Source organism: Ochotona curzoniae, unplaced genomic scaffold, assembly GCF_017591425.1.
Source record: "Ochotona curzoniae isolate NIBS_2020 unplaced genomic scaffold, NIBS_Ocur_1.0 contig_2321, whole genome shotgun sequence".
In the NCBI taxonomy this organism is placed as follows: domain Eukaryota; kingdom Metazoa; phylum Chordata; class Mammalia; order Lagomorpha; family Ochotonidae; genus Ochotona; species Ochotona curzoniae.
The window spans coordinates 18875885-18891505 of NW_024465421.1; the positions used below are offsets into that span (position 1 = coordinate 18875885).

General features: G+C 53.6%; 1 protein-coding gene across 2 annotated transcripts in view; it reads left to right on the top strand.

Annotated features, from left to right (window-relative positions):
* The first annotated feature begins 1179 nt into the window (after positions 1-1179).
* The window catches only part of GRIN2A (glutamate ionotropic receptor NMDA type subunit 2A), a 312582-nt gene continuing 298140 nt past the window's right edge, over positions 1180-15621 (top strand). Inside the window, exons 1-3 of one of the 2 annotated variants that reach the window (XM_040973351.1) lie at positions 1180-1279; positions 1841-2031; positions 3348-3779. In XM_040973351.1, coding sequence (XP_040829285.1) covers positions 3366-3779 — 414 coding nt within the window. In that variant the 5' untranslated portion in view covers positions 1180-1279; positions 1841-2031; positions 3348-3365. Of the gene's footprint in view, positions 1280-1840; positions 2032-3347; positions 3780-15621 lie in introns of those variants that run through there. The other variant, XM_040973352.1, reaches the window with a different exon arrangement.

Consider the following 15621-nt stretch of genomic DNA (forward strand, 5'->3'; position numbering starts at 1 on the left):
AACCCCAAAACAAACAGGTTTTAAAATGCGAAGGCGTTTTCCTTTTAGGGCCTGAGGAGAAAAAGGTAGAGCTGGCTATTGGAGGTACAGGCCTATGTGAAACAGGCGCTTGCCCAGTTGCCAAAATTCACCCTAGCCAGCCCCACACACTCAGGCCACCCTGTGTTCTCTCGTGCACCCCTTCTGGTAGCTTAAAAGTGGCAATCTCATGGCGACTTTGATGCAACTTAGAAAACAAGCAAGCAAGGAGGGGATGCAGATACTTTTGATTTTGGAATTCTGGCCCCGTGACATCAAGGGAGCAGGATCCCATATGCGGGTGGTGAAGCGCAGGGAAAAGCAGTGGGGCGGTGTGTCTGTGTTTGTCGGCGCGCCTTACGTGGAGGGGGATTGCTGTACCCAGCGCCAGGCGCTGGAGGAGGAGGAAGAGGTAGCTGAGATCTGAATAATTGATTCTTTGTCGCACCAGACGCCCGGGAGTGGGCAGAGCGTGGTTTCAGCACCACGGATAGCGGCGCGCGCCGCCCGCAGGTGCCGAGGTCGCCAGCCAGACACCCGTCGTGGCCTGGTTCGCCTCCGTGAGCTCTGGGAGCGGGTCTCTGCGTTCCGTGCCGCCGCCTAGGGACTGCGGGGTCTGCCTCGGCCGCCTACGGGGAGGGCGCTTGCGGGCGGAAGACGCTTCAGCTTGCCGGAGCTCTAAGCTTCTTCAGCGTGCGCGGGGGCTGCTGCGTCTTACTGGCTAAGAACAAGTCCCCAAGTTGGCGTGGTGGGCGCCCGTGCCTTCCTCCCCCTCTTCCTTGGAGGCGACAGCAGCAGAAGCACGCCCCGGGAATCCGGCTTCGCCAGACTGTGAAGCAGGGTGGCCAGGCACTGTCCGGACTGCCGCCGGGAAGTGGGGAGCCAGAGCGGAGCTGGCCCCGCAGCCAAGGGCCGAGAGGGAGCTGCCTTCCCCCCGCCCGCTCCTTTCTCGGCCGGGGACCGCGGGGATCCCCGGCCACACGCGCGCGCGCGCTCCCACACACATTCTCTCTCACACACACTGGCCTCAGACACCAGCCCGGCGCTGGGCTGCGCGCAGGGTGCTCGGGCGCGCTCAGAGGACCCGGCGGCTGCGGTCCGGAGTGGGTCAGAAAGCCGAGCTAAGGCTCTTGGAGGGAGGCTCCGAGGGCTTGGCCGGACCATGGGGCCGGGTGAGCGATGAGGGTCGCGGCCGCTGCCATCAAGCCCTGGAGATGACCAGGAGCGGCCACTGCTGAGAACTATGTGGAGAGAGGCTGCGGTGAGTGCTGGCGCGGGACGCAGAGCCTGGGGGGCCCCCTCAGGAAGGGGGCGGGCGGCAGGACCACCGGTGGGTCGCTGCGTGGGAATCATCGCACCTCCCTCGGGGATCCGGGACCGCGGGAGCAGGCGTTCTTCCCTCCCCCTCTCCTCCTGCCGGCTCGTCGCAAACTCAGCCAGCGCCCCCCCTCCGCTTTCCTCCTCTTTTTCTCCCTACCCCCATCCCCACCCCCCAGCAGCTTCTGGTCGCACAACTCCCAGCAGCAGGCGCTGGGGAGGTGGATGGGGTGAGGGTGGAGGTGCCCGGTTAAGCTTCTCGTGGGTGGCCAACCTGGGCTCCCATTCCTCGGTGCGTCCTGGAGCGGTGCTCCCGTGGTCAGCCACCGAGACTCAGGAGCCGCACTGGGGGCAGCTCGGCACGGAGCCTCAGCATCCTCTCTCGCTTTGAGCCCCCTCCCGGGCGCGTGTAGGGGCTGTGAGCATTGCAGACTGCGGTCTTCCCCCGCCCCCTCCTCCTGCCGGTGGGCTGACCCTGCCTCTCCATCTCTCCACCGCCCATCAGAGCCCTGCTGCAGAGCCTCCGGCTGGGATAGCCGCCCCCCGTGGGGGCGATGCGGACAGCGCGGGACAGCTAGGGGAGCGCGTGGGGGCCGCAGGATGCGGGAGCCCGCTAAACCCGGTGGCTGCTGAGGCGGCCGAGATGCTCGTGCACGCAGCGCGCCCCACTGCATCCTCGACCTTCTCCGGCTACAGGTACGCCCCAGAGGGAGCTGTGGGCTGGCTGAGCCGGGAGGAGGGAGCCTGGCTCGCAGGGAGAGCGGGAGAAGGATCCGGGAGAGGGAGAGGAAGCGGGAGAGGGAGCCCAGGAGCCAGGCTCGGGAGGAGCACCAGAGGGCGCTGCGGATCCGCGCTTGGGGGCGCTCACCCCAAGAACGCCCAGGCCGGCGCGACTTGGCTCCAACTTCCCCGGGCTCTGGCGGCGCCCAGCCCAAGGGGCGCGCGTGCACGACGATGCTGGTGTTGCAGGCACGCGCGACTGTGCACCTGGCGCGCTACATGTGTGTGCACCGCTTGGCCATGGGCACCGCTACGGCGGCTTGTGGGTGTGCGCCGAAAAGCGCGCGTGTCTGTGAGCGTGTGCAGCCCTCTGTCCACGTGCATCTAAGAGCTGGCAGCAGGACCCGCAGTGGGAAGGCTGGGGAGGGGCTGCGCTGCCCACGTTCTTGTGAGAGCTTCTGGGGAGCCCACCTTGCCCCTCCGCTACCACGCTTGTTCTCTGCCAGCTCCCACGCTCTGGCCCGTGGGGTGACGCGCCTACTCTCCGGAATTCTGCGTTGCATACAGCGCGCGTGAGAGAGGGTTTTCTGTGTGTGTGTGTGTGTGTGAGAGAGAGAGAGAGAGAGAGACAGAGAGAGAGAGAGAGAGAGAGAGAGAGAGAAGGCACGCGGGCCTGCAGGGGTGGATCTACAGGCCCTCTGCACGAGATGGGGCGGGCGCCAAGTTCCCTCAAGCACCGCGGTGCCTGGGCCCACCACTGAGCGCCCCCTCTCATGAGCGCTTGGGGTGTACCCTGCTACGGGTGCCACACGCGGAGCGAGGTGTGTAACGCACCGGGCAGGTTCTCTGGGGGCGGGGTCAGCCCACCTGCTCCGCAAGCCAGCTGGGATGCAGAGCCCCTGCCCCACCTCCGCAGACCTATCCAGTCCGTGGTCAGCATCATTTGAGCAGGGGGCGGGGTCGCGAACTTCTGTTCCCTGTACCCCGGGTGGGGGCCGGGCTTGTCCATGGCTGGCCAGGAGCTCCGGGTCTGTGGTCTGCAACCGATTTGGAGAATGTAGTGGGCGGCGTAGACCGGGTCGGAATGGGGAGACGCAGAGAGAAGGAGAGAGAAGGCGGCAGGCTGCTCCAATGAACAGATGTAGAGAAATAGCTTGAATTGGACTTGTAAATGGAGTTGCAGATGGGCCGAGGGAGGTGGGTGGCGTCGGGGATGAGGGATGAGAATTCCTCGTGTCTGGGCCTTTGGCTTACGACTTACGTGGCCCTTCCTCTCCCTCTTCACCCTGCAGGGACCGTAAGTGGCGACTATGGGCAGACTGGGCTACTGGACCCTGCTGGTGCTGCCGGCCCTTTTGGTCTGGCGCGGTCCGGCGCGGAGCGCGGCGGCAGAGAAGGGTCCCCCCGCGCTGAACATTGCGGTGCTTCTGGGTCACAGCCACGACGTGACAGAGCGCGAACTTCGAAATCTGTGGGGACCAGAGCAGGCGGCGGGGCTACCCCTGGACGTGAACGTGGTGGCACTGCTGATGAACCGCACCGACCCTAAAAGCCTCATCACGCACGTGTGTGACCTCATGTCGGGGGCGCGCATCCACGGCCTGGTGTTTGGGGACGACACCGACCAGGAGGCCGTGGCCCAGATGCTGGATTTTATCTCCTCCCAGACTTTCATCCCCATCCTGGGCATCCATGGGGGCGCATCTATGATCATGGCTGACAAGGTAAGGCCAGGAGGCCGTGGGCTGCCTCCCTCGAGGTGGGGGCCTTGCCGGGCAGACCCACCGCAGCAGTCCTGGGTGACTTCTGGGATGCGTTTTGATCTGGAGCACACGGTGGGCGGGCTGGCCGGGGGTCTGGTCCAAGTGAGAGGCAGGTTATACCTCCCCAAGGTGGAAACAAGTGGAGATGCCGTTTGCCCTGGTTCCGAAAGTGGGGCACTCCGAGGCAGTTTGGTGTAAGGGTTGGGGGAAGGTAGAGGTGGGATGGAGAGGGTGGCCGCCAGCAGCTTGGAAGTTCTCAGGCAGCACAGGGACCAGCTGGGGAGTGCATCAGACACTGTGGCTCTGACCCCACTGTGGCTCTGACCCCACTGTGGCCTATAACCCCACTTTTGCCTGGTTGTCCTGTGCAGATACATCTTGCCTTTCCTTTTTGTGGTGACTGAAAGTTGTTTTCAAAGGTATCAGATGTTGAGTTTGCTATGGAGTCAAATGCAAAGAAGTAGGTAATGCAACCAATGGGAACAGAAATGCAGTGGTTCCCAGACTCTGCACTCGGTTTTGGGGCAGAGGTAGGAAGCGTGAGCAGCTCTGGGGTCCAGGAGCACATTCATGTGCTTGCTGCAAGGCAGGGGCGAAAATGGAAAGAAGTCACTGGAGATCTGAGACCCGGAGTTCAGAGGGCCTGGCACTGTCCTTACGTGTCCCCATGTGGGACTCATGCTTCCCAGCAGGGGCTCCAAGAAGGCCCTAGGATGGAGGAGCTGGCTCCAGAACATGGGTCTCCATGCTACCGTCGAGGAGCTTCAGAAGGAGGGACTGCATGCCCGAATCTCCTGGCTTACAGTGGGAGGGCAAGATGGCTCAAGGGACAGCCTGGCAGCACTTGTTGGGGTTGGAAGGCTGGGGAGAGATGTAATGGGGCCTGCTTCGAGCAGGCCGACTCCAGTGTGGAGAGGGAAAGGAAGGGTGGAAGGGAAAAGTGAGGAATGAATCCAAAGGCAAAGGATCGGAAGTACAGGTGTGCTGGATCTCTGTGTAACCCCCAGGAAGTGGGCGTGGAGAAGAGCAGGGAAGAGTGAGTCGCTGGTGTGCCATGGTCCTCAGACGTGAGACCCCCTTGGAGTGAATCTTAGAGGGCAGGAGGCATTATGGTAGACAAAGCGGACATTTGTCATAGCACTTTCCGTGGGATGCTCTCAAAACGCTTTTGTATTCATCAAATCAGATTCTGCCTCTGCCTCGGCAGTTCCCACTGGCTCCTCTGGGAACCGTATTAATTTTTTCAGGTCTCCAGGGCTGGCAGCGCATGCACAGTTGAAGTATCCAGTGCATGTGGTATCTTATTAAACATTCATCCTAAGTGGTCTGTGGCCTAGCCAGAATTCCTCCCTGTGGCGGATCATTTTCCATGCCACCTTCTGGTTTGAGGGGGTTCGTTTTTGGGGAGAGAGGGATGAAGACAGTAGGGAATACCCGTGTGTCTCCCCAGAAATGTGGAGGACGTTTCAGAACTGGAAAGAGACTTGGGATCAATAAGCATCCATGAACTTCCAGGTGAAATGACAGAGGAAAGCAAAAGGACACCGAGTCAGCAGTGAAAGTAGCTGTGTGACTTTCCGGTCCGCGTCCACGATTTCTTAGATGCCACCCTGTGGAGCCCAGGCTTTAACGTTGCCATGCCACCTTCAGGAGGGACAAGGCGTCCCTGTCGCCTGTCTTCTCCAGGGAGAGAGGCAGTGCAGCTGAGATGAGCAGGGAGCAAGCCATCTGACACAGGCAGGCGCGCAGAGGGAGAGCAACCGTTTCCAGCAGGGCCTGGCGGATGATTGCTTGCCATCTAAATATTGTCAGTGATCTCTCCTGCCTTCTGAGGTTTTTATTAAAGGAACCACATGTGAAAGCAAAGCAGTAGAGTGTCCTGAGAGCGAACTTTCTGAGATTACCAGAGCCCAGCACGATGCACCGGAGAAATCTGTCTGCAAGTGTGTCAGAGAAGGTGGCTTGAGGGTTAGGCTGGAAGAAGGGCTTCCTGTTCTCTTGCTTCTGAGTCTGTGGGGACAGGTGTGTGGTTCAGGTTCTCACGGGGCTCCCCCATCCCACCGCAGGCAGAGAAGTAGGGGCGGAGAGCAGGCCCGCTGGTGAGCAGCCCGCTAGTAAACCTTGACCAGCGACTGTCAGGATCTGGTCAAGCAGAGCTGGAAGAGGGCATTGGCAACTGTGATTTGAGGAGCCTAGGGAGAAGAGGCCAAAGTATTCCTTTTCTCCCTTGGAGTGAAATTACCTTCTAGAGGGATGGACAAATGTAACCTCGCCTAGGAGTAGGAGCAACAAAAGAAAAAAAAATCGATATGGCAAGAGGGAGAGGGGGCAGTCATGATTAGAGATGTCAGTGGGGGTGGACGGATGAGTCCATTGGCTCAAAAATCGTCGTAAAGAACAAAACCCTTGTTTGAGACCTTCAGAGGTGATCTGGAAGAGCTCACGGTGGTCCTGGTTATGCTGAAACTGTGCAGGAGTTAAGGGAAGGTAGCAGGGTTTCAGAGAAGCCAGTGGAGAGAGCTGAGGGGCTGTGTCAGGTCCCAGGTGTGGAGTGGGCTGATGATGCTGATGGTATTGAGAGCAGTTGGCTTAGAGGATATTTCGGGAAACCTGGATCTATTTAAAAAGGAAAGAGCTTGTCTGAGAAGTGAACAGCCCTCCCTTCCATTGGTGACACATCTTCTGGACTTGTGCGTTTGCCACCTGTTTCATTTTGAGTTGAACGTTGAGCACCAATTATTAGGCTCCATAGAGGCAGTCATGGGATGTCTTCTAAAGTGCTGCCGTGTTTGGGTGTGGTGCGGTGTTCCTGCCACAGTCCCAACGTCCCTAAATGGACCAGATCTCTCGGCCTCCCTACTAGGATGATGCTGATTTGGCAAGTCCCTCCAAACCCACTCATGCTTTCATCTCTATACTTGGCAACAGGGGGTGGTGCACTGTGGATAACAAAGGTAGTGAATTTGGTTATCCACCAGTGTGGACACCCATCCATCACCTTTGTACCTCCCAGTCAGTCTATTGACCCTTGAATCAAAGAACAAAGTCTTATAAAGAATAGGAATGGTGTTAACTTGGCAGGTTTTTGTGGGTGCTAACTTACAATGGAGGTGTTAATTTTTTGCTTGTATCTGTGGGTGGTCTTGCAAGATAATTAAATTAGAGGTGAAAATAATGCTTGTGTAGATAAGCAGCATTTTTTGCTTGGCCATTTTGAAGCTGTTGGATAGAAGGAACTGAGGCTGTGGAATTGTCGCCAGCAAGTGGAGCCTGTGGACTGGAGCTTGGGCTTGCTGCCCAGTGTCCTGATCCTGCTCTGCTTCTCTCTCTGTTCTAACCGACCTGTGGAGGGCAAGGCAGGTCTTAAATGTTAGTGACATCCACCTGTGGCAGGTGCTGTTGGAGTTTTACAGTACACGAGTCTGTCTCCCTTCCCCCTACTAGAGTGTAAGTCCCTTAAGGACAGGTTTTTAAAAAGTGTATCTATGTGTATTTGAAACATCAAATGCCCCTTCTCCATGGACAGCTTATAAAAATAATGTCTTCGCATTGTAGAGCACTTAGAAAGCACATTAAAATTTAAAGAACAAAATAAAATTCTTGTTCTAAATCTTATTGCCAGGGATAACCACTGCTGACATAGTACATTTCCTTCTAAGGTCTGTTTATTTAGTTACAAGTTAAGAACTGTACTATCGCTATGTGGTGTTGCTTTTGACTTTGTTCTCTCGAGGTTTTTTTTTTTTTTTTTAAAGGTTCTGTTTTGTTGTTTGATTTTGGAAGCATCTCAACCACTCTCTGTCATGTGTTTCTTCATCATTATCTCTGTTCTCTCTGGAGAGACACACACATATATGCCTCAAACGGTCTTTGAGAAATTCAAGTAAGAGAAGAGTCTGTTTTGGTTCAAAAACACATCGAAGACTGGGCCAGCACTATGCTGTAAGTGGGTAAAGCCACTGCCCGTGATGCCAGCATCCCCTGTGGGTGCCAGCATCCCCTGTGGGTGCCAGTATCCCCTGTGACGCCAGCATCCCCTGTGACGCCAGCATCCCCTGTGGGTGCCAGCATCCCCTGTGGGTGCCAGCATCCCCTGTGACGCCAGCATCCCCTGTGGGTGCCAGCATCCCCTGTGGGTGCCAGTTTGCGATGGGGGCTGCCCCACTTCTGATCCAGCTCCCTGCTAATGTCCTGGCAGAGCAGCAGCAGAGCACCTGAGGGCCCGTGCTGCCCACAGGGGAGACCTGCTGGCAGCTCCTGGCACTCGGCTCTGGTCTGGCTCAGCTGCAGCCGTTGGTGTCTCCTCAAAGTCAACTAGTGGATTGAAGATCTTGCCTCGCCCTCTCTTTGTAACCTTCTCAAGTAAAAACAAAACAAAAAAGAAAACAACCAAACATTGACACTTATGCGTGTGAGGAAGTCTTGTAAAAGCTCATGAAAAAGGTTTATTACGAAAATATTACGCTTCGCATTTCAAAGCGCTTTTTTTTTTTTTAAAGATTTATTTTTATTATTTTTTATTGGAAAGGCGGATATACAGAGAGGAGAGAGAGAGAGGAAGATCTTCCATCCGATGATTCACTCCCCAAGTGAGCCGCAACGGGCCGATACTATGCCGATCCGAAGCCAGGAGCCTCTTCCGGGTCTCCCACGCGGGTGCAGGGTCCCAAAGCTTTGGGCCGTCCTCAACTGCTTTCCCAGGCCACAGGCAGGGAGCTGGAAGGGAAGCGGGGCTGCCGGGATTAGAACCGGCGCCCATATGGGATCCCAGGCGTGCAAGGCGAGGACTTAACCACTTGCGCCACCGCGCCGGGCCCTCAAAGCGCTTTTGTACCAAAATTAACTTATTGTTAATTCTGCATTCTGTGAACTTTTTATAAATTTTTTTGAGATTTATTTATTTTTTTACTTTTTAATTGGAAAGTCAGATATATAGAGAGGAGGAAAGACAGAGAGGAAGATCTTCTGTCTACTGATTTACTCCCCAAGTGACCGCAACAGCTGGAGCTGAGCTGATCCGAAGCCAGGAGCCTGGAACCTCTTCCGTGTCTCCCACGCAGATGCAGGGTCCCAAAGGCTTTGGGCCGTCCTTGACCGGTTTCCCAGGCCACAAGCGGGGAGCTGGATGGGAAGCGGGGTGGCTGAAATTAGAACCAGTGCCCATATGGAATCCTGGCACATGCAAGGCGAGGACTTGAGCTGCTAGGCTGCGGCGCCGGGCCCTCCATGAACTTTTTGAAGTTCCTGTGTGTATGCAGTTTCTCAGTTCTCTGCCTTTCTGAGCCATGTTTGGAAAGATTTCCTGAATTGTATGCTGTAGTTAGCTACCTTGCTCTGTTTTATGTGTCTGTTATTTTGCCTATCTGTGGCCTGCCTTAGCAATGAAACACTTCATTTCATGCTCCCTATTGCTCATTTTATGGACAGGTCTTTTCACTTTATGCATGCAAATTTTTGCTTTGTCCTGTCAAGGATTTTAAAAAATAATGATTACAAGATAGCGCTCTTGTTTCTTCATTGCGAGTCCTCCCATTTCTGGAGTCATTAGTCAGATGTTCTCCTGTGCTCTCCGACTCCTTGTGAGCTTATCCTCAGGTCAGGTTTATGATTTCTTCTGCCCCGTGTCTGACAGGATGTGTGTTTCCGAGCCGTCGCTCAGCTCGGAAGCAGAGCTCAAAGCAGCCTTCCCACTCCACGGAGCGTCTGGTGCAGACCTGGGCTCTTGTCTCCTGTTGGTGACTTCATTTTGGTTCCTTGACAGCTGTGGAGCCTCCTGTGCAGATGTGCGAGCGTGGATCACGGGTGGCAGCACAACTTTGTTCTGCTGGTGCCCCTTACCTCCCCCCCCCAGGGTGCCCCTTAACCTCCCCCACCAGGGTACCCCTTACCCCCCCCAGGGTGCCCCTTACCTCCCCTCCAGGGTGCCCCTTACCTCCCCCCCCAGGGTGCCCCTTACCTCCCCCCCAGGGTGCCCCTTACTCCCCCAGGGTGCCCCTTACCTCCCCCCCAGGGTGCCCCTTACTCCCCCCAGGGTGCCCCTTACCTCCCCCCCAGGGTGCCCCTTACCCCCCCAGGGTGCCCCTTAACTCCCCCCCCCAGGGTACCCCTTACCTCCCCCCCCAGGGTGCCCCTTACCTCCCCACAGGGTGCCCCTTACCTCCCCCCCAGGGTGCCCCTTACCCCCCCCAGGGTGCCCCTTACCTCCCCCCCAGGGTGCCCCTTACCTCCCCCCCCATGGGTGCCCCTTACCTCCCCCAGGGTGCCCCTTACCTCCCCCCCCAGGGTACCCCTTACCCCCCCAGGGTGCCCCTTACCTCCCCCCCCCCAGGGTGCCCCTTACCTCCCCCCCCCCAGGGTGCCCCTTACCTCCCCCCCAGGGTGCCCCTTTCCCCGCCCCCCCCAGGGTGCCCCTTACCTCCCCCCGCCCGGGTGCCTTCTGATGTCTGTGCTGTCACGGCTCACGTGGATCAGGTGGCTCTGATTGCTGCTGGAAACTGCAGAGGCCCATCTCTTGACTCATGTGCTTTTAGGGAGTCTTCTATTTTTCATCCGCAATTCCCTTTTCTTATTCCCAAGTGATACTATGAGCATCTTAAAATAACCGTAAGATTCCTCTGCAAATTCTACCTCCTAAGAGCACAAAAGGGAGGTGAGTGATGGTGTTCTTGCTGACTTTGAGGCAGTTTTCTCTCACAATCTGTTTTTATGTTCTTAGAACTCGATTATACGTTCTTGGACTTTTTCCTTATCATTAACTAACTTTTAAAGCTTGACTTTTCAGCATGGCTGCGGAGCGTTCTGTTGGCACCACGATGGTTGTGACTGTTCTGGCGTTTCCCCCATGCTTTAGTTGGCCTCATCTGTGGTTCATGTCTGTGTCCCTTGGTGCACCTGGCATTGCTGCTCTTGCTCTTCAAGCTAGTTATTATGTGTGTGCTGATTGGAACAGATCAACCCCCGGTTCTGGTGCCAGTGCGCTGTGGCTCCTGAGCAAGCATGTTCCAGTTAGCTTCAGGGTACCCCATGTGGTGTTTGTTCCCTGAACGCCCCCTGATTTCATAGGTGCGTGCCAAGTTTTCTCTCTGGTGGGCAGATAATCACTAGCCATCCTGGGGATGAACAGTAGTTGGGAGGGTGACATACAAAAGGCCCGCGGAACTGCTGAGTGACACTTCAGCATCAGGAGGTGGAAGCTGCGGGTCCTGGACCCTGGATGGGAGTGATGGGTCTTCCCATTGAACACTGCAGCTCACGGCAAGGGTAGACACGCAGCTCGGCGTACTGGCGCGGCCCACTCAGCTCCTGCTGCGGAGGCATCAGCTAGTTCCCGGGCGAGCGGGGCAGCCTATCTTTAGCTTTCAGGATGAGGCATGTCTGGTGCAGTCACTGACTCCTCCTCACACAAGTCATCAGAGAGCAACAGGCACCTCCCAAGGGTCATGGCCAGCTCCCCAGACAGCCCTCAGTGGGGTCCATGGTCCCGTGTGGACCCTTGGTGGCCACGGTTGGACCTGGAGTCATGTTTGTCTTCTCTCCGGTAGCTTCATGTGGGAAATGGGACTGGAGGAGTTGGAGGAGGAGGGAGACAGGGATTGAATCTTGGGCTGGCGATGGAGAGTTGGCAGTGTGGATGGAGCATTCTAGAAGGGGAGCCCAGCTGGTGATTGTGTGGCTTGTCCTGCTCCCCTGCCCCCTACTATGGATCTTTCAAATCTGAATTTGTTGAAAAACATGCAACATTTTAAAATTAGAAGATATCACATTGAAATAAATTCAGATTTCATGCTTGTTTGAACCAGTCGGAAGATCTGGACACACTGGCCCTGCATTCCCTGGCTGTGATGACTGGACATAATGATCCTCCATTCCTGGGGCAGGAGCCTTCCTCTCTGTGGTCCCCACCTCCCCAACCTCCCTCGTTTACGTGGCGTGCTTGGCTCTAAAGGCCTTGGGCTTTGAGACCTGTCACATGGGTGAGGGTAATAGTTTGTCTTTGTTGGAAGGGCATTCTGCTTTCCTTCTGGGGGCTGTTCTCTGATATGGTAGCAATTCCATGACATGCATGTAGTCGTCCCTGCTATGCCCACCGCTGCTGTCAGCTGTCATCTCCAACAACACTTTGTCTTTTTAAGCCGAGAGGCCTTGAGTCCTCGTCAACACAACACTCCCCAAAGCCCGGGTTAACCGGCTCGAGTTGGACGACCCCAGAGAACCTCAGACAGAGTCTGAAGACCTCAGCCCCATTTCCAGGTGCCAGTGTCTTCCTCACCTTGTGGGAAATGGGGGGTGTGGGGTGGGATGTTGCATATCCGAGACCTCCTCCGACTCTGAATATGTTTATGTGCTCCCAAGGAAAGACGGGCAACAAACAGCAGCTCCGTGGATGCTTTCATTTTCTCAAGAATGTCATTTTCAGATTAGCCTTTAAATTTTGAACTGATGTGGAAAAATCACATTAGGATATATTTAAGTTTCAACACATTATGTCCAACCAGGGTGACCGTGTCTGTCTCCTCAAACATTTGGCATTTTTATGGTGAAAACACAATTTTTAATTTAAGAGATGCATACAGAATATTGTCCTTCTGTGTAGTTGACAGAACACCAGAATTTTTTACCCTGTCTATGACTTAGGATCTGTTCAGCAACATTTCCCTATTAGGGGTGGGGATTTATTTTTTTCTACTGAGGTCCATTTGGTCATCTTAATATAAAATTATCAACTTAAAAATTAGCCTGCCAAAGTTGACTGAATTTCAAGTCCTGCCGCTGGTCGTCTTAGTAGGGCCAGACCAAAGGATTTCACAGGCCTTATACAGCCCACGGGCCCAATGTCCTCTGTCCTTTCATCCCTCTCTCTTCCCTCCCCTCCCTTCCCTCCTTTCCTCTCTCCTCTCCTGTCTTCAATCTCTAGTAGCTATTCTCTTACCTTTTGTGAGATCAACTCTTTGGATTCCACGTATGAGTGAGATCACGTGACACTCTTTCTTCTCTGCTTGGCCTATTTCACTTAATGCCACGAGCCTCCTCTTCATCCCTATTGTTGCAAATGATAGCATTTCATCATTTTTATGATTAATATTCCAGATAATGTCATTACTCAGTGGTTCATCTGTTGGACCTTGAGCTAGACAGCCTGGCGTTAAATTCAGGTTCTACCACTTCCCAGTTGGTTGATTGTGGGGACAATCTTAATATCACTGAGCCTCCCTGCAAAATGGAAGCGATGGTCACACCTGCTGTGTAGACTGTGGGACCTGGATGGAGGGAGGAAGTATGCAGCTCTGAGCTGCTTGGCGTGTCACAGGTGCTCATTGCAGAATGCTGTGTATACTTTTTTAACTAGGTCTCCATTTTCCTGTTTGTTTTTCTCCCATGTACACATACTTTTTAATAATTACCAAAGGAGATTAAGAAGGGTCACATATCCTCCAAGAGAAACTGAGTTGAATCCCACAGAGCTATTAGGAGCAGAGGGTTTGCCATGAAGTAACTCAGGTTTTCTCAGCTGGGACAAGCAGAAGCTTCCCTGGCTTTTTTAGAACTTGTCCTGAAGTTGCTCCTGGCCCTTTGACAGCTGGACATGCTGAGTGTGAAGGGGTGGTAAGAGGAGACTGTCTCACTGACCTGTGCATTGAGGGGTTCCCTCCACTGGGCTGTGTGTGTGTGTGTGTGTGTGTGTGTGTGTGTGTGTGTGTGTGTGTGTGTACACACATGCACACACAGATGCATGCAGCAGGCATTCCATGGTGAGGGGTCTTCATAAAGTTTGTGGGAAATGTGTGTTGCAAGGAAACTATGCAGGGATTTCAGCAATGTTTTTGTGTACCAAAATAAATTTAGGCTTTAAATTCCACTTTATGAGCTTTATGAAGTGCCAAAGTGCCTTCCTTTTGTCTCTGCCAAGGAGTAGTGACTCAGTCATGGCCTGGGAAGTTGCCAGTCCTGAAGGTGCCTGTTTCAAGAATTTCTGTGTTCAGACGAGGAAGTCAAGGCCCAGGGAGGTGCGGAACTAAGTCATACAGCTGGGACCTCCAACTTGGGTTCTTAGTCTTCAGATCTTTTTTTTCAATTACTTTTTCAGGTTAATGACTGTGGATCCATTTGGTTCAGTAGATTTTGATGTTGATGTTTTGGTTGTCTTGATGAAAATGATGAAGCTGTCAGGGCTGGGGGATGGAGCAGGAAATAAAAGTGAGAAACTGCCCTTCCAGTTGGAGAGGCTGAACCCCTCCACAGGCAGCACAGATTGAACCCCTCTACAGGCGGCATGGGATGAACCCCTCTACAGGCATCACGGAATGAACCCCTCCACAGGAGGCACAGAATGAATCCTTCCACAGGCGTCACAGAATGAACCCCTCCACAGGAGGCACAGAATGAATCCTTCCACAGGCGGCATGGAGTGAACCCCTCCACAGGCGGCACGGAAGTCCCCTTGCCCAGCCTTATGGAAGCACAATTAACAAGTAACGGTTGTGAGCATGTCAAACATACCTCATGATGCCTTCTACACATGCCTTGTGAGAGATGATCACACTAGCCTGTTCCTGCTGGTAGGAAGAACATGGCAGTGAGCCCTCCGAAGGTTGTGGTGTGTCACAGCCTGGGAAGCATGCATCCTGCTGCGGCTGCCCTTCTGCGTGGGAACATGGAGACTTGGGCTTGCGTTGGGTCACTCTGACATCGTTTCATATCCTTGATTTTATTTTTAAACCCTCGACCCCTGGTGCTTTAGGCGCTTGGAATTGGCTGAAAACCAACATCTTCCCTTTCTCCAAGTGTGTGAGTGATTCAGTATAAATTTGGCTGGCTTGGGGGAGGAATTTATGTTCCCTGCGTTGTCATCTTAAATTCCCAAGGGATGTTACATTGTTCTAAAGGGTAGGCAATATTTGAAAAGCAGAACGCCTCTGTATGTATTGAGACACACACAAATAACACCAGTAAGTCAGCTCGTGTATATTTATCAGAGGAAATGTTTTTGGCTACGAAGCTCTTCTTCTATAGAAGATGGTGTTTATAATAATTATTAATGAACTCTAAATGGGTGTTTTTGAAATTGCATGTAGGTAATTATCATTACTAAGGTAATATTGACATGTTGCACATCTTTCTGAAAAGGTAGCTACGCCCCTTCTCATTTTTCAGTTGTCAGATTATTCTGTTTCGGGGGGTCTGTTGTGTTCCCCAACGTTCTGAAGGTTGGTAGAACATTATCTGGGAACTTTTCCATGGTTTGTGTCCTCCCCATCCGCTTCCCACATTCCTCCAAAGAAAAGCAAAACCCTAACTTACTTTCCAAATTGTATTACTTTCAATATGATGGGAATATATACTTTAAAAACTTTTTCTAATTATCTTGAAACAAATGATCATGCACAGACTATTTTAAAAATGCCAATAATGCAATGCAGATGTTTGCTCAATTAATGCACTAAAGATTTTCAGACACTTTTGCCCCGTTGGAGGTGACTGTGCTACCCACTGAAAAAGAAAAGATTCATTGGAATGGCATCTTACTTCCACTGGTGACTGTTTGCTCAAGTTGGCACACTACAGGAATCTTTTCTTTCAAATTGCAGCCCCTGACGTGAAAGAGGTTGTTTCTTCTTTTTGCTTGCGTCTGAGTGCCTGCTTTGTTAAAACAAAATAAACTCAACTCTTTATTATAGGTTATGACTTCTGAAAATTGTTGGTGCCTCAAATCGTGGGCCGCATACTTGCTCAAGGAATTTAAGATGATGTGGGGTGATTTGGTGGGAGCTGTGGACCAGTGCATGATGTGACGGAGGCTGCGGAC